The sequence below is a fragment of the Bufo bufo genome, chromosome 1, assembly GCF_905171765.1.
Source record: "Bufo bufo chromosome 1, aBufBuf1.1, whole genome shotgun sequence".
In the NCBI taxonomy this organism is placed as follows: Eukaryota; Metazoa; Chordata; class Amphibia; order Anura; family Bufonidae; genus Bufo; species Bufo bufo.
The window spans coordinates 288815126-288834817 of NC_053389.1; the positions used below are offsets into that span (position 1 = coordinate 288815126).

The following is a 19692-nucleotide window of genomic DNA, read 5'->3' on the forward strand; positions in this document are numbered from 1 at the left end:
AACAGGTAGCAAGCCTTCATCCAGACACAAGGCTCCCAGATCCCAACACAGAGACCTCACTTCTGAGCCCAGCTGCCTATTTAAGGACAGCCAGGGGCTGACAAAAACCGGACCGGCACTTAAAATCCGGTCCGGTATTTGACCTCACCTGGCTGTAAATCAGCCCAGCAGCACATGCTGGGAGGAAAATACCTGTTTTCCCAGACCAAACCTCTCAGTGTCACATACCCCCCCTCCCCCTTTGTTTAACCCTGAGGGGGTGAACACACCCAAGACCGTGTACCCGGGACAGGGCATCCGCATTTCCCTGTAACCGGCCTGCCCTGTGTTCCGCCGAAAACTTTAAGTTTTGTAGGGAGAGAAACCATCGGGAGACCCGGGCATTTCTGTCCTTGGCCTGGCTCATCCACTTGAGAGGGGAGTAGTCAGTCACCAGGCGGAACTTTCTTCCCAATAAATAATAGCGGAGAGATTGTAGTGCCCACTTGATAGCTAGGCACTCTCTCTCCACTATACTATACCGGGTCTCGGCTGGGGTGAGCTTATGGCTGAGGAAGACAACTGAATGCTCCTCCCCGTTGACTTCTTGAGACAATACAGCACCGAGGCCTACTTTGGAGGGATCGGTCTGTACTATAAACTCCCTTTTGAAGTTGCGCGTCACCAAAACCGGGGACCCGCACAGGGCCGACTTCAAAGTGGAGAAAGCCTCTTCCGCCCGATCATCCCAGCAAACCAACGTTGACTTGTGTCCCTTCAAGAGTCCTGTTAAGGGCGCGGCTAGAATAACAAAAAGGGGAACAAACCTCATGTAATAGCCCACCATTCCCAGGAATGACTTTATTGGCCTAGTGGTGACAGGTAGGGGCCAATTCCGCATCGCTTCTATTTTGTTCACTTTGGGTTTGATGACTACGTGCCCAATGACATACCCCAGGTACTCTCTTCTAACCCTATCGCACATTTTTTTGGGTTAGCAGTTAAGCCAGCTTTCCGAAGGGAGTCCACTACAGCCTGCACTTTGGGTAGGTGACTTTGCCAGTCGGTACTGTGGATGACAATATCGTCCAGGTAAGCCGAAGCGTACCGACGATGTTGACGAAGCACAATGTCCATTAGTTGCTGAAAAGTTGTGGGGGCGCCATGCAGACCAAAGGGTAAGACCTTATATTGATACTGCCCCTAAGGCGTGATGAAGGCAGTTTTCTCTTTGGCAGCCTCTGTTAAGGGCACTTGCCAGTACCCTTTCGGGAGGTCCAAAACAAAAAAATACTGGCTTGTCCTAACCTCTCGATGAGCTAATCCACCGGGGGCATGGGATACACATTGAACGCGGAAACCTCGTTAAGTTTTCTAAAGTCGTTACAAAACCGCAACGTCCCAACCGGCTTGGGTATCAATACTATAGGACTGGCCCACTCACTTTTTGACTCCTGAATGACGTCTAGCTGCAACATTAGCTGCAGCTAGAGAAGGCCTTGCAGTTCGCCCGGTGGTCGTTTCGCTGCAAACTTTGCTTGTTCGCAATTCGCAGAACATGCGAACATATGGCGATAATCACACGTGCCATATTATTTTGCATAGCGCCAAACTTTGACGCATGACACATCCATCAGGTGGGACAGGACAGCCAATTGAGACGTTTCAGCACATGGACACACCCCCAACCCTGTAACAGAACCCGATCTGGCAGCCATTTTACATTATGTGTAATGCCAGTGTAGGGAGAGGTTGCATTTTGAGCAGGGACAGTTAGGGACACCAAACACTAGCTAATAGGGGCACAAAAGTCCTTTTAAGGACTGGTATAGATGTGCTATCGATAGGTGTGATATACTTATAATATACTACTATCTAACATAGAAATTATATTATAGTGTATTTGTATTGTGCAGCAGTTGTGTGCGGTTCTGCTGCGATACTGCAGCTAGATAGAGGGACAAACGCTATTGGAGTAACTAATTGCAACTGGTGTGATATACCTGTTGCCCCTCAAAAAACTTGAGGGCTGTGATATATCTTCTTCGGCAAAATCCAGATTGAGGGGTGCTATATACCTGTTTCCGCCAAATACTGATAGAGGGGTGCTATATACCAGTTTCCGCCAAATACTGATTGAGTGGTGCCATATACCTGTTTCCGCCAAATACTGATTGAGAGGTGCCATATACTGTCTTCCACCAAATACTGATTGAGGGCTGCAATACATCTGCTTCCACAAAATACTGATTGAGGGGTGCTATATACCTTCTTTCCCTAAATCCTGATTGAGGGGTGCTATTGCTATATACCTTCTTCCACCAAGTACTGCTCTTCTCTACGGACTTAGGCAGAGGGTCATTCAGAAAATGACAGGCAGAGGAAGCAGCAGACCGTTCCGCAGGGATGGTAGGTGTCGGGCAGGTGCACCAGGCCGGAGTATAAGTGGGAAGTTGGAGAAGGCGCGTGCGATAACTTCAAAGGGCGCACCAGAGTTGGTTGAGTGGCTCACTCAGCCTTCCGCTTCTGCACCCTCCTCATCCTCTGTATCTGCACCCTCCTCACTCTCTGCTGTGTGCACCCCCAAAGACACCACCACCACCACCATAGCCCCTCTACTCGAGGCAGAGGAATTATTTTCCCATCCATTCCCAGACCTTACCGATGCGTAGCCATTATTGTCATCGGATGAGAAAGAGGAGGTACAGTAGCAATGGCCGCCACGCAGCGGACTGACGACAGTACCCAGATCAGCCCAAGGAGGGTGGTCCCCGCTGTTGCTGCCTACTCTGAGATCTCTAATGTCAGTGGTGGGGAAGGTGACGATGATGACGTGTCGATGGACGTCACATGGGTGCCCACAAGAGAGGAAGAGGAGAGGAGTTCAGAGGGAGAGACTGAGCAGCAAATAGGAAGGAGGAGGAGGAGAAACAGACAGAACTCGCAGTGCACAGGAGGCAAAAAGCAGACTGCACCTGGCCTACCATCTCCGAGCCCAGTGGGAGCAATGCCATCAGAACGCAAAAAGCCACACTCCCAGCACTTCACGTCCTGCCTCTTCTCCTTCTCCTCCCATTTGTCCTCCACTCTACCTTCCACCTTACCGTCGTCATGTTCATCTGACACAAGGCAGGCTTCTGTGGCCCAAATGTTCGAGCGTAAAAAAAATTATGACGCCGGATAATCCTCTTGCCCAACGGCTGACCGCTGGCTTGTCGGAACTGCTAGCCCGCCAACTACTGAAATATAAATTGGTCGACTCAGAGGCATTTAGAAAATGTGTGGCCATTGGCACACTGCAATGGAAGGTCCCCGGAAGGAAATATTTCTCCCAGAAGGGCATCCCTGAACTATATGGCCACGTTCAGCGGCAAGTTAATATATCTCTGGCACACAGTGTCGGTGCCAAAATGCATCTGACCACAGACACGTGGTCTAGCAAACACGGGCAGGGAAGGTACATAACTTTTACTGCCCACTGGGTGAACCTAGTGACGGCCATCAAGCATGTAAGCCGCCGTGGCACCTGTGTGGATTTGGTGTTACCGCCATGGATTGCATGCAGGCTGGCCTCTTCTTCTCCTCCTCCTACTCCATCCTCCGTCTCCTCCTCGGCTGACTCCTCCTTTTCCACTGCTACCGCCTCTTCTGCTGCACCCCCCAAGCTCCCCAGAACCTATTTGACGTGCCAGGTGAGACGTTGCCATGCTGTGCTGCGGCTGTTGTGCCTGGAAGCCAAGAGACACACCGGTCCTGCACTGCTTTCAGCTCTGCGGTCACAGGCCGATCAGTGGCTAACCCCGCTCACTTTGACAGTTGGTAAAGCGGTGTGCGAAAACGGTGCCAATCTGCTGAGCGCGCTGAAACAGGGCAAAATGACACACATGCCGTGCATGGCACACGTCCTGAACTTAATCGTGCAGCGATTCGTTACCAAATACCCCGGGGTCCAGAACGTCTTGCGGCAGGCCAGGAAAATCTCTGGCCATTTTAGAAGATCTTACACGGCCATGTCTCGCCTTGCCGACGTTCAGTGGCGACACCACTTGCCAGTCAGACATCCGATTTGTGACTGCCCGATGCGCTGGAACTCCACCTTGTATATGCTTGATAGGCTGCTCCAGCAGAAATGTGCCGTTAACGACTACCTGTACGAATTCTGCGACAGGACAGGTTCTGGGGAGTTTTTTTTTTTTTTCACCGCGCCACTGGCTGCTCATGCGCGACGCATGCAGACTTCTGCGGCCATTTGAAGAGATCACCAAACTGGTAAGTCGCAGCCAGGGCGCCATCGTACCTTACGCCTTCTTTCTGGAGCGTGTATTGCATTGTGTCATTGATCAAGCTGTCGAGGAGCAGGAAGATGAGGAAATCGCAATGCTGAATGAATTTCCAGGGGGGGCTACTCCATCTGAGACAAGTCAGCAGGAGTCTGAAGAGGAGTCAGAGGAGGATGGTGGCTGGGGGGAGGAGGAGGAGCAAGAAGAGCAGGCTTTAAACTTTTCGGGGATCCCTGGTGTTGTCCGTGGCAGGGGGGAGGAAACCGAGGACGACATACTCCTGGGCGATGAGCAGGAGCCAGGGCGCTTTACCGCTTCCAATTTAGCGCAAATAGGGGCCTTCATGCTCCAGTGTTTGAAGACGGACCCCCGTATAAAAAGCATAAAAGGTCAAGTACCTGTACTGGCTGGCAACGTACTTAGACCCCCGATACAAACACAAAAATGTCGGACATGTTACCAGCATAACAGAGGGCTGTCAGAATGCAGAATTTCCAGGCGTTGCTGTGAGAGATGCTGCATTATGCTGTTGCGGGCACTGGCAGCGAAACAGGAGCGGGCACCAATCCAACCGCGCAGGCAAAAAAAAGGGTGGTTTGAAGATGTGTTGGTCACTTTGGATATGAGATCATTCTTGCAGCCAACCCATCGACAGCCACCCTCCGGATCCAGCCTTAGGGAACGCCTAGACCGGCAGGTGTCCGACTACATCGGGTTAACGGCCGATGTGGACGCTCTGAGAAGCGAGGAACCCCTTGACTACTGGGTGTGCAGGCTTGACCTGTGGCCAGAGCTGGCACAATTTGCCGTGGAACTCTTGGCTTGCCCCTCGTCGAGTGTCCTGTCCGAAATGACGTTCAGCGCAGCAGGGGAGATCGATGAGAGCACTCGCCTAGCTCACGACAGTGTGGACTACCTCACATTCTTAAAAATTAATGAGGCATGGATCTCGGAGGAATTCAACACCTGTGATGACCACGTGTAATTGAATTTCCTCATGCCAGCCCACCCATATCCGCCACCCAGAACAAAGAATGGTCCTTGACTTACATATATACAGCGGAATAAAAGGCCTTTTATGTCAGGTGAATGCCTGATTTTTGGGGCCTGCACTGGCCGAGAGTTACATATTTATCCTGTGAACGCCTAATGCACCTCCAGCCACAGAATCCAAAGTTCTTTACTGTCAGGTGAATGCCTGTACTGGCTGACAGTTAAATTTTTTATCTCTAGCCACATAATCACACCCCTGTCTCACTCCTCTGCCTCTTATTATGGTGGCGTATGAACTGCATTCACCATAAGGACCTTCTAATGTGACAGGGTCATGTGACTGTGCCCCCCCACCCCGTACCGTGCCCCCTTACACCTTGCATTGTGCCCTCTTACCACACCCTGTGCAGTGCCCCTAGTCATTCCCTGTACTGTGCCCTCTTATACCCTTTTATCCGGTCACGGTATGGCGGTGTTATCCGGTCACTGTACAGAGGTGTTATCCGGTCAAGGTATGGCGGTGGTATCCAATAACTGGATGGCCATAACTATCCCTTTCCCTGCCCACGTCATCCTTTTTTAGACCTGGCATGAGTGGGAAAAATATGCAGATTGCGGTGCTAAGGACCTTTGCGCCACAATCTGTGTCAAAAATACGCCTAACATAGACTTATTTCTATATAATAAATTACCACTTAATTGTATTATTATTCGGGGGTAGGGCTAATATCTTTATATTATATAGATTCTAGTGTATGATACTGTACCCTATATTTCCCAGTAGAAAATGATCCTTGGGAAGCACAGTCCTCATCCCTTACCACCAGGAACAGGTAGCGCTCTGTCAATACATGGCGGCCTCCCCTCTCCGCCACGCTGCTCTGCTGTGTACTGGTGCTTATTCATACACTAGGGCTGGATTCACATCCTATTTTTGCCATCCATTTAATGCATACCAAAAATGTATGCGTTAACAGATGCCTCAGACTGATCCTGTACAGTGGCGTCCATTCACCATACAGTTCCATGGTAGAATTTTTTTTTACGTTAACGTACCGTATGCATTTTTATAATGGACTCTGCAGGATACAAAAACGTGGAGTGCTGCACATCTGTATACAAACAGATAAGAAATAAAAAAAATTCTAGGCTCCAGCAGGGCACATTTTTGAGAGTTTCCCTTTAAGACGCATAAAAATGGCCCCTGATTAAAATACATATTTTTTTGTGGGAATTTTTTGCCAATGATCCCCTCTGGTATATCACTGTCATGTTGTGGGACTATTTGTGTACTTCTAGTAAGTGTTTGCTGGCCGCAAATATGAACTGCAGGTTTTTCAGGTTCGCCTGCCATTAAAATGAATGGGGCCCGCCGCGAACGAGCGGTTCGCGAACACTTGATTGCGAACGCATGCTCGTGAATCGTCCTGGCCGATGTTCGTCCATCACTAGCTGCACCTCCTCCGATATGGCTTGTCGCCGAGCCTGGGGTACCTGGTATGGTTTTAATTGGACTTTTGCCTGAGGCTTAGTGACAATGTCATATGTCCTACTGGATTATGGAATTGCGTCCAGGGAGGTGCGCGGACTTCGGTACTGAGCTATTCGGTCAAACGGTACTTCAATAAATCAGGAGAGGAACTGGGGGACTATGGAAATGTGGCTGGGGTCTAGTTATCTGGCAGGTCAGGCAAGACTTACAAAACTTCCATTTCTTTGAATATGCTGGGCCAGTAAAATTGCTGTAGACTACGATCCTGTTTTCTGCAGCCCCAGGTGACCCCCAAGAACATGTTGGTGGGCTTGATCTAACACAAGCTTGCGATAAGCCTTGGTAACCACCAACTGTTCAATAGGCTCACCCCGTAGTTGGTTTACCCGATACAACATATCTTGATGAACCACAAAACGGGGAAACACTGACTCTGCCCCAGGTTGTTGTGGTTTACCATCTACTATTAACACATTTTCCAGGCGCGGGACAGGGTTGGTTCCAGACGTTGGGCGGCACCAAAATTATTCCCGGAGACAACGAGGTCTGCCAATTCAGGACTCGGCGGCAATTCCTCCACATATCCCACCATCACACTTAGTCGGGTTGTCTCCCCCTCTTCCACCAAAGTGGTGGTCACCCCTACCGCTGGCACTTGAGTCTCAGGTTCCCAGGGTTCTGGTCTCCCCCCTGAGCGGGCAACTCTGCTAGGGTTACCCCTGTCTCATGGGTATCAGTCACTCTCATAGCAGGCCACAGTGCCGGGAAGTCTCTCCCCATTATGAGTTCATAATGTAGATTTGTGGTGACAGCCACCTCATGTGTCCATCTACCGGCCACTGTGGTTAGAAACACCAGGCGGTGGGGTAGTATTTTAAGTCTCCATGGATGCATATCACCTCGACTTTCCGGCCGGTATACTCAGTGGACCGCACCAGGGTAGCCCTTACTAGGGTCCGACAGAGCCTCCGCCAGAGTGTCTCCCACTTCCACCTGGCACAAGTGATCTAGAGACTCTGGGGTACCTGTTGCACACAGCCTCCTGGCATATAGTGACTGGCGGTAGTTATAGATAGTGTCCATGTGGTCAACCTGATGGGTACAGTTAGCCCTTACATGGCCAGGCTCCTGACACCACCCGCAGACTATCGGAGCCAGGTCCGCCATGGGTACATCCCGGGCTGGTTTTATTGGCTCAAATCTCCAGGCCTGGGGTGGAGATTTCCGGGGTTTGCTGACCACTCTCCCGACAGAACCCTCCTTTAGATTCCTGGTAGCTTCATAGCGTTCCACCAGGTCCACCATCTCAATGGCATTGCCAGGAGACACCTGACCGATCCAGTTCTGGAGAGGGTATGGCAAAGCCCTCCAGAACATATCTGCTAACAGACGATCCAGCATAGCAGTGGGACTCAGCACGTCAGGCTGTAGCCATTTTTGCAAGAGGTGAAGTTATAATACTGGGGTCTTGCAGGCTCAGCCGGGTTGAACGCCCACTGATGCACCCGCTGGGCCCGGACCAACACATTCACCCCCCAGTCTTGCCAGAATCTCACCCTTGACTTTCTGGTAGTCGGCCGCTTGATCATCCAGCAAGTCAAAATACACCCGCTGGGAATCTGATGCCGGGAACGGTGCAACAACCTCAGCCCACTGGTAACGGGGTAGTTTTTCCCTGATGGCCACTTTCTCGTACATCGCCAGGTAGATTTCGATGTCGTCTGCGGGGGTCACCTTAGGAATCGCGGCACAGACTGCTTTCTGGGCATCGTGGACGCTCGGGGTTGCTCCTGCTGTCTGCAAAACCATCACGTGTTGTAGCAGCAACTGGTTAGTCTCCTGTCTGCTGCTTATTAGACTCGCGTTGCTCAAGGTTTGTCTCTTGCTGCTGCAGATTATCCTCCATAAGGGGCTTCACAACAGCCTCCATTTTGTCATGGGGCACTGGTTGTAATATAGCTGGTTTAAATGTACGACATACAACTGTGCCTGAAAAAAAATCGGCATTCACGCCAGCCTCACTGCTCTTGCCCGCATCCTCCACCAATTGTGGGGTTTCGCTCTGGTAGACAGGATTAGCGGATGCAGTATAGAGGCAACAACAAGTTCTTTGGATCAAACAGTTCAGTGTTTTATTCACACTTTAGGCAAGTGACAAAACAAGCAGTCATAAACAAGCAAAAAGTCACCTTGTGGTGTTGGTGGTAATTCACACCATGCAGCAATTCTGCCTCAAAGAGTCCTTAAGCATAGCAGCACCAACCTGTTTTCACGGCAAACAGGTAGCAAGCATTCCTCCAGACACAAGGCTCCCAGAACCCAACACAGAGACCTCGCTTCTGAGCCCAGCTGCCTATTTAAGGACAGCCAGGGGCTGACAAAACCCGGATCGGCACTTAAAATCCGGTCAGGTATTTGACCTCCCCTGGCTGTAAATCAGCCCAGCAGCACATGCTGGGAGGAAAATACCTGTTTTCCCAGACCAAACCTCTCACTGTCACAATAGATAGATAGATACATAGATAGATATTAGATATCCCAAAAAAATAAAACACAAGTGGCACAGCAGGAGCAATGTGAGTGACGCTGTGCCAGCAGCTGTGGAAGTGATCCAGCATCCAGGTAACTAGAACAGAAAATTCCATGCTGCTCCCAAAAGTTGTTCAAAGGTCTTGTTCTTTAATCACCAATGCGACGTTTCAGTCATCTTACCAGGACTTTTCTCACACAGTATTATAATGCTTGAGAAAAGTCCTGGTAAGAGGACGGAAACGTTGCATTGGCGATTAAAGAGCACGACCGTTGAACAACTTTTGGGAGCAACATGGAATCTTCTGCTAGAGTGGAGGGGGGGGGGGGGGGGGGGGCGAAAGGGTGTTGCAGAGGACAGGTCCTGTATATTCTCTGCAGGCTGCATCCCCTCCTGTAACCTGCCCTTGTCATTTATTGCAGCACAGAGAGGAGAGAGGGGCCAGCAGCACATATGTCAGGTCATTAGAGGGTGACATTCTGAACTCGCCAGTAAACCACAGGAGCAGGCTAGAGGAGGCCATTACATTCACAGTGCAGGGCCTCCGGTAAGAGAGAGGAAGGGGGCGGGGCCAAGGTCTGCCTGACTGCTGTGGAGCCTGTGCTATGGATGCAGCACCCAGCGCCTCACTACAGCATAAGGACCCTGTGGGCCACAGTGGGCGGCAGACTGTGCTGTCTGTGCTCTTCTCAGGTGCGGCTGCCAGCTCTCTTCCACTTCTGTCTGGGCAGCTCAGCAGGGGGCCCCCATTTAGGAATGTGGGCCCTGGGCAATTGCCCTGTTTGCCCTGATCGTGACAAATTGACAACCCTACTCCATTGTACTGCTGGAAGCTTAGAAAATGTAGGAGAGCAGCACTATACATTATATACACAGATAAAGCCCTTTATACAGAGTCTCCATCACTTCCTGGAAACTTAAGATGGCCATACACAGAAGATTAAAGTCAGACGGAATGGCAGATTTCAGCCATTCCAGCCGACTGTCGTTTGAAAGACTAGTGCGAACGAGCATTCGTAATCGCAGACTCTTGTCTGCCGAAAATGCAATCCAACGTGCTGGAAACTATCGGCCGAAACGACATGTTTATGGCATGATCGGCCGAATTCAGCCCATCACTTGCTATTGAGCTCAAGCTCCAGGGAGTCTGTTTTTATAAAAGAAATAAAAAATGAATGCGGCTGATCATCATCTCAAATGTATGGCCAGCTTTAGGCTTATATTAGACGCGCAGATGAAGCAGGCGACTGTCAGGAGGGAAGCGTTCCTTCCTGACAATGGTCTGCAGAGGAGATCACTACTATTACATGCAACGATCTCCTCTACAGTATGGGGAGCAGTGATCGTAATGCCATTGTTCGCCCCCATACTGAATTTGCCCCTATACTGATTGTGATTACACTGGCAAACAATGATTTTTAAACCTGCTGAAACCTGCCCAATAATCAGCGGCAGTATTACACAGGCAGATCATTGCTAACGAGTGCGATAATCTGCACGAATATGTGCGCGTCTAAAATAAGCTTAATAATCAGTTTATTTCAGCTGCCATAAAGAGCACACACCTTACTGTACTGACTACACAGGAAATACAGCAATGAAAATAGGGGTCATCAATATGGCCGCCCCCATTTTATAAATAAATTAAAAAAAATGTCCGCAATATATATACGTAAAAAAGACAAACACATTATTTATCATTTATACACTTAAATGTGATCAATGAAACTAACATTAAATACATGACAAATTCCCTTTAAAGGGGTTGCCCAAAATAAATAAATAAAAACTCCAGCAAGCTGCATTAAATATAAAGTAAGGGCGTCACCATCGCTCTTGTTGCACCCAAGCTCCGCTCCTTTCTGTGGCCAGCCACTAAGTCACTGCTTTGATTGACAGGGCCAAGCAGTGGCAAAGCAGCCAGGGAGGGGTGCAACATGAGCAATGGTGACCCCCTCATTGCACCAAAGCCTAATTTGCATATTAAGATAAGGAGATAGTCGGTGACAGATTCCTTTTAAGATCAAACCCTTAGTTAGGTTATCTTACTGAAACATGGTATTACTGAAAGAGAATTTCCAAAATATTAAGAGGAATTAATTAATGAAATTGTTTAACCCCTTAAGGACACAGCCTTTTTACACCTTAGGACCAGGCCATTTTTTGAAAATCTGACCAGAGTCCCTTTAAGTGCTGATAACTTTAAAACGCTTTGAATTATCCAGGCCGTTCTGAGATTGTTTTTTCGTCACATATTGTACTTCATGACACTGGTAAAATGGAGTCAAAAAAATAATTTTTTTTTGCACCAAAAAATACCTAATTTAACAAAAATTTGGAAAAATTTGCAAATTTCAAAGTTTCAGTTTCTCTACTTCTGTAATACATAGTAATACCCCCAAAAATTGTGATGACTTTACATTCCCCATATGTCTACTTCATGTTTGAATTGTTTTGGGAATGATATTTTATTTTTTGGGGATGTTACAAGGCTTAGAAGTTTAGAAGCAAATCTTGAAATTTTTCAGAAATTTACAAAAACGCAATTTTTAGGGACCAGTTCAGGTCTCAAGTCACTTTGCGAGGCTTACATTATAGAAACCACCCAAAAATGACCCCATCTAAGAAACTACACCCCTCAAGGTATTCAAAACTGATTTTTCATACGTTGTTAACCCTTTAGGTGTTGCACAAGAGTTATTGGCAAATGGGGAGGAAATTTGAGAATTTCATTTTTTTGTCTAATTTTTCATTTTAACCCATTTTTTCCACTAACAAACCAAGGGTTAACAGCCAAACAAGACTGTATCTTTATTGCCCTGACTCTGCCGTTTACAGAAACACCCAATATGTGGCCGTAAACTACTGTACGGCCACACAGCGGGGCATAGAGGGAAAGGTGCGCCGTATGGTTTTTGGAAGGCTGATTTTTATGGACCGGTTTATTTACACCATGTCCCATTTGAAGCCCCCTGATGCACCCCTAGAGGAGAAACTCCCTAAAAGTGACCCCATCTAAGAAACTACACCCCTCAAGGTATTCAAAACTGATTTTACATACGTCGTTAAACCTTTAGGTGTTGCACAAGAGTTACTGGCAAATGGCGATGAAATTTGAGAATTTAATTTTTTTGCCTAATTTTCCATTTTAACCCATTTTTTCCACTAACAAAGCAAGGGTTAACAGCCAAACAAGACTGTATATTTATTGCCCTGACTCTGCTGTTTACAGAAACACCCAATATGTGGCCGTAAACTACTGTACGGGCACACAGCGGGGTGTAGAGTGAAAGGTGCGCCGTTTGGTTTTTGGAGGGCTGATTTTGCTGGACTGTTTTTTTTGGCACCATGTCCCATTTGAAGCCCCCCTGATGCACCCCTAGATTATAAACTCCATAAAAGTGACCCCATCTAAGAAACTACACCCCTCAAGGTATTCAAAACTGATTTTACAAACTTTGTTAACCCTTTAGGTGTTGCACAAGATTTAATGGAAAATAGAGATACAATTTCAAAATTTCACTTTTTTGGCAGATTTTCCATTTAAATTATTTTTTTCCAGTTACAAAGCAAGGGTTAACAGCCAAACAAAACTCATTATTTTTGGCCCTAATTCTGTAGTTTACAGAAACACCCCATATGTGGTCGTAAACCGCTGTACGGGCACACGGCAGGGCGCAGAAGGAAAGGAATGCCATATGGTTTTTGGAAGGCAGGTTTTGCTGGACTGTTTTTTTTTACACCATGTCCCATTTGAAGCCCCCCTGATGCACCCCTAGAGTAGAAACTCCAAAAAAGTGACCCCATTTTAGAAACTACGGGATAGGGTGGCAGTTTTGTTGGTACTAGTTTAGGGTACATATGATTTTTGGTTGCTCTATATTACACTTTTTGTGCGGCAAGGTAACAAGAAATAGCTTTTTTGGCACCGTTTTTTTTTTTGTTATTTACAACATTCATCTGACAGGTTAGATCATGTGGTATTTTTATAGAGCAGGTTGTCACGGACGCGGCGATACCTAATATGTATACAATTTTTTTTATTTATGTACGTTTTACACAATGATTTCATTTTTAAAACCAAAAAAATGTTTTAGTGTCTCCATAGTCTAAGAGCCATAGTTTTTTCAGTTTTTGGGCGATTATCTTAAGTAGGGTCTCATTTTTTGCGGGATGAGATGACGGTTTGATTGGCATCTATTTTGGGGTGCATATGACTTTTTGATTGCTTGCTATTACACTTTTTGTGACGTAAGATGACAAAAAATGGCTTTTTTTACACCGTTTTTATTTTTATTTTTTTACGGTGGTCATCTGAGGGGTTAGATCATGTGATATTTTTATAGAGCCGGGCGATACGGACGCGGCGATACCTAATATGTATACTTTTTTTTTTATTTATGTAAGTTTTACACAATGATTTTATTTTTGAAACAAAAAAAATGATGTTTTAGTGTCTCCATAGTCTAAGAGCCATAGTTTTTTCAGTTTTTGGGCGATTATCTTGGGTAGGGTATGATTTTTGCGGGATGAAATGACGGTTTGATTGTTACAATTTTGGCGTACATGCGACTTTTTTGATCACTTTTATTACCTTTTTTGGGAAGTAAGGTGGGCAAAATTTTAATTTCATCATAGTTTTTTATTTTTTATTTTTATGGTGTTCACCGTTCGGGTAAAGTAACATGACCGTTTTATAGATCAGGTCGTTACGGACGCGGCGATACCAAACATGTGTAGGGAATTTTATTTTTTTCATTTTTTATCAGTGATAAATGTGTTTTTTGATTTTTACTTTTTTTTCACTTTTATTCACTTTTTTTTGACCCAGACCCACTTGGTTCTTGAAGATCCAGTGGGTCTGATGTCTGTATAATACAGTACAGAACAATATATATTGTACTGTACTGTATTTTACTTACACTGAACAGATCTATGCCTTTCAGCACAGATCTGTTCAGCACCATGGACAGCAGGACGCCTGAGAGGCGTCCTGTTGCCATGGGAACCTTCCCCGTCTGCTCAGAACTTCGCAGACGGGGAAGGGTAAGGAGGGGATCTCTCGGGGGGCTGTCTGGGGGCTCTCTCCCTCTCCATCGGGGGGCTGCAAAGGCACAGCAGCCCCCCGATGGGAGAGGGAGGGAGCTCCCTGCGCTGTTAACTTTTTCCATACAGCGGTCCGTACGGACCGCTGTATGGAAAGGGTTAAACGGCTGACATCGCATCGCAGATGTCAGCCGTTTATACCAGGGTGCCAGCAATGTGCTGGCACCCTGGTATACCCACTGAACACCAATGAATTTTCAAGGGGAGGCGGGCGGGGGATCGCGATCCCGCCTGCCGCACCGCCCGCCTCCCGCACCGCCCACACCGCCCGCAACCCTCCCCCTGCACCTCCCGCCACCATAAAAATCATTCGGGGGTGCAGGGGGGGGTGAATAAAACTTTTTTTAGGCATAAAAAGTTTCTGATCCCCGCGGTCAGGGACCGCGGGGACCAGAAACTGCAGAAATCGCAGCAAACCGCAGGTCTGAATTGACCTGCGGTTTGCCGCGATCGCCGACATGGGGGGGTCACGGGACCCCCCCGCGCATTTAGCCTAGGTGCCTGCTCAATGATTTGAGCAGGCACCGGGTTCCGATCACTGCCGGCCGGGCGGCAGTGATCGGAACAACACATGACGTACCGGTACGTCATGTGTCCTTAAGTACCAGGACATCATGACGTACCGGTACGTCATGTGTCCTTAAGAGGTTAATGGGGTCGTCTCATCGAGTGTTCTGAATGTGGTCCCCAGGCACTGCTGGTACCCTTGGCAAAACACAGATTTAGGCTACATGCACACGACTGTTGTGTGTTTTGCGGTCCGCAAAACACGAAGGGCATCTGTGCGGGTTCCGCAATTTGTGGAACGGCGCAGACAGCCATTAATATAACTGCCTAATCTTGTCCGCCAAAACGGACAAGAATAGGACAGGTTATATTTTTTTTGCAAAGCAACGGATGCGGACATTGAAGTGAATGGGTCCACATCCAAGCCGCAAACACTGCGGCTCGGATGCGGACCAAAAGAACGGTCATGTGCATGAGGCCTTAGCCTGAGGAATCTGAAGCCAGCCAGACTTGCCTGTTCTGGCTCTTAGAAGGGGGCAGCTAGGGGGGGTATCCCCTCTATGATGTCCATGTGACCTAATATGACATACGGACAGAGAAACTCTTCATAAGGCAACCCCTTTATTTACAGAGAGAAAAAAGGGCAGTTTTTTTTTTTTTATAGAAAAACAAACTTACATGTGATACAAACGAGAGCTGCCCTAACAGAAAGGTCGACCAACAGCCCCCAGCGCTCTCCCACTCGCGAGGTGGCTGACGGGACTATTATTTCTGCAGCCACATAGAACTGTAATGCGAAGGAGATGAAAATTCCAAAGGAGTACAGCAACTTCACCGACTGATATAACCTGCAGAAAAGAGAATGGCCATATTGACCAAGAAAAGGAGTCAGAAGACATGTCATAGCATTGTGCAGCAGTCACACCGGTCTGTGGCTAAAAGCTTGGTTTCTCCATGGTAACAGACTGCAAGCTCACTCTGTAGTCCGATACTGCCAACATTCACCACCTGTCCCTTACTTCTTACTAACATACATTCAGTAAGCTGGTAAGAAGTGTGAGGCTACTGACCAAATGACTACAAGTAGCTTTGTTTTAGATGTTTAGGTGGCCATACCCTTTAAACAGTATTACACTGCAGATCAGCTATGGGAGCATTGCCCTGAGCACAAGTCTTTAGGAACCCAATTAAAGACTGACTTTACATACAAATATCAGAACATTTTAGGAATTCTTAAAGGACATCTGTCAGCAGATTTGTACCTATGACACCGGCTGACCTGTTACATGTGCGCTTGGCAGCTGAAGGCATCTGTGTTGGTCCCATGTTCATATGTACCCACATGGCTGAGAAAAATGATGTTTTAACCCCTTAAGGACCCGTGGACTTGACTTAAGGACCAGTGATGTACATGTACGGCACGAAGTCCGAAGGTCTCTTGGGAATGATCGGTTGGTGGTGGGGGGGGGGGGGGGGGGGGGTGCAGCTCCATGACTGCTCTTACCAGCAATTGGCCGGATTCCCACACGTGCGCATCGCAGTTCCGGCTGTGAAACGGAGCTGCAGGGGAAGGGGAGGGGGTGTCATCTGGAGGTGACTGGTGAGGAACAAGTCAGCACCTGCCTCCTACGTCGGGCAGGGGACACCAGTGTTTTGGGTGCCCTGCCAGCGCTGCTATTGGCTGGAACAACGCTCCAGCCAAAGGCAGCGCTATAGCTGCACAGGAAGAGGCAGAAATTCCCTGCCATTCTAGCTGGCGACTGCATGCAGAGGTTCTGTGCTTCTCTGTGCTGCTTGTTGGCTTGCTGGGACTTATGGTGCACACCACAGCAATTTAACCCCTTTCCTGCTGAAAAGAGGAAAGAAGAAGAAAGAAGAACAACATCTGAAATAGCTGCACAGATTTTTTTTTTCATTTGCAGCTGTTCCAGATCCCTAAACCACCCTTTGTCACTGTCCCTTCCTGTGGATAACTATTATACCAGCATACTCCTATTCAGGTCCCTAACTGTTAGAGGTACTGTGGCTTGCGGCAAAGTGCACAAAAATCTGAGAGGCCTCCTTAGACCCCTGGTAGGTCAACCACTGAGAATCGGTGAAAGTAGGGCTCTCCTCCATGAGAACATGCTGGTGGTTAAGTACAAGGACAAGAGGGATGTCCTTGTACTGACCACCAGTCACACTAATGCCAGCTCCCCTGCCGCTGTAAGAGGCACCACTTCCACTGTCCCCAAACCAGTTTGCATCCTGGACTACAACAGGCACATGGGAGGGGTGGATCTTGTAGATCAACTTATAAAGCCCTACAGTGCCACACGAAAAGTGTGGTACAAAAAGCTTGCCGTACACATTGTACCGATGGCAATGTGCAATGCGTATGTGCTATTTCCATCTTCAGGCCACAAAGGAACTTTCCTTCAGTTCCAAGAGGTGGTAATCAAGGCCCTAATTTTTCAAACCCAGGCAGGGGAAATTCATGATTGTCATTGCTACAACTAACATGATTCTGTGATATCAATCTATCCATTATTTGTGTTGCTTTTTAGTGACTCATTAGCATGACCTCCTGAGGAGCCCTCTATACAGGGTGAAACGTGTTGAGGTATTACCTATCTGCGTTGGTTGGTCCACGTCAGTTATACCTGGCGGGGACTTTACCAGCACAATTAGGTTATCAGTGAGTTATATAACATAGGGACTACCAGGACACAACTAGTTTAGGTACGAGGACAGGGGGGCCCTACCATGCAGGGTCTTCCCTGTGCAAAGGGAAAGCTAGGGGTAGTAAAGGGCTGCATAGGTCCAACCCCTCATCTGCACGTATCCTCCCCCCCATAACCTCATCCTGCACGTACCTGAGAGGTCCCTATTTTTGTTTGTTTGTCTGGTCTGTAAGATATATAGACCATTGGCCACCTTTATATAGGTATTATTGGGACTGTATCACATTTTTAATAAGACTAATTAAACTTCGTAATTTTAAGAGTTAGTATTCTATGCTGGACTAGTTGAAGGACCCCAAAAAGATGCAGGGTGTGTTCCAAAAGGGGGAAAAGGAAAGACACCATTTACCATACGTCCATACATCAGTTTTTGAGAACATATGGGGTTTTGGCATATTCGGGGGGAAATGGGGAACAAAATGTGGAGTGCATTTTGTCCTGTTACCCCTTGTGAAAGTGAAAAATGTGGGTGTAAAGCAATTTTTTGGGGGAATTTTTTTTTTTACTTTTCATTTTCACAGTCAAGCGTTTCCTAATTCTGTGAAACGCTCGATGGGTCAAAATGCTCACTATACACCTTGAAATATTCCTTGAAAGGTGTAGTTTCCGGAATGGGCTCACTTTTTGAAGGTTTCCACTGTAGGGCCACATCAGAGTGTCTTCACATGCGACAGAGCTCCCAATTACCATTCCAGCTAAATCTGCTCTCCTGGCGCCATATGGTGCTCCTTCCACTCTGAAGCCTGCTGTGTGCACATACATCAGTTTTTGAGCACACATGGGGTGTTTCTGTAAACTCCAGATTCAGGGTAATAGATTTTGAGTTTTGTTTGGCTGTTAACTCTTGATGTGTTGCAGAAAAAAAAAAAAAAAAAAAATCTATTAAAATTTTAAATCTGCTAAAAAAAAAAAGAAGGAAATTTTGAAATTGAATTCCCATTTTCATTAAATTCTCGTGAGGCACCTAAATGGTTAACAAAGTTTGTAAAATCTGTTTTGAATAACTTGAGGGGTGTAGTTTCTAAAATGGGGTGATTTATGGGTGTTTTCTAATATGTAAGCCATCAGAAAGTGACTTCATAAATGAACTAGTCCTGAAAAAAAAAATTGGGGTTTGGAAATGCCCTTAAAAATTTTAAGATTTGCTTCTAAACTTCTAAGCCTTCTAACGTCCCAAAAAAAAAAAAAAATGGCATTCACAAAATGATCCAAACATGAAGAAGACATATGGGAATGTAAAGTAATAACTATTTTTGGAGGTATTACTAATATAAAAGTAGAGAAATTAAAATTTGGAAATTTTCAAATTTTTGGTAAATTTTTTGATTCAATTTTACCACTGTCCTGAAGTACAATATGTGACGAGAAAACAATCTCAGAAAGGCCTGGATAAGTAAAAGCATTTAAAGTTATTATCACATAAAGTGACATGTCAGATTTGCTAAAAATGGCCTGGTCCTTTACCAGCTCAGGACCGCCGTACGCAGGATTGCGTCCTGGCGGCGGCCCTGTTATTCCTCCTGGACGCGCCGGAGCGTCCTCTCGCGAGAGGCGAGATTTCCTGTGAACGCGCGCACACAGGCGCACGCGTTCACAGGAACCGAAGGTAAACGAGTGGATCTGCAGCCTGCCAGCGGCGATCATTCGCTGGCAGGCTGTAGATGCTATTTTTTTAACCCCTGAAGTGTATATTAGACGCTGTTTTGATAACAGCGTCTAAAATACCTGCTACCTGGTCCTCTGGTGGTCCCTTTTGCTTGGATCGACCACCAGAGGACACAGGCAGCTCTGTAAAGTAGCACCAAACACCACTACACTACACCCCCCCCCCCCCGTCACTTATTAACTCCTTATTAACCCCTGATCACCCCATATAGAGACTCCCTGATCACCCCCCTGTAAGGCTCCATTCAGACGTCCGTATGTGTTTTGCGGATCCGCGGATCCATGGATCCACGGATGCGCAAAACACATACGGATGTCTGAATGGAGCCTTACAGGGGGGTGATCACCGCATATAGACTCCCTGATAACCCCCCTGTCATTGATCACCTCCCTGTAAGGCTCCATTCAGACGTCTGT

At 47.2% G+C, this 19692-nt stretch overlaps 1 protein-coding gene across 1 annotated transcript in view; it reads right to left on the reverse strand.

The window, feature by feature from the left end:
• LOC121008049 (proton-coupled amino acid transporter 1-like) overlaps window positions 1–19692 on the reverse strand; it is a 97104-nt gene that overhangs the window by 11649 nt on the left and 65763 nt on the right. Inside the window, exon 10 of the mRNA XM_040440329.1 lies at window positions 15566–15735. Coding sequence (XP_040296263.1) covers window positions 15566–15735 — 170 coding nt within the window. The remainder of the gene's footprint in view (window positions 1–15565; window positions 15736–19692) is intronic.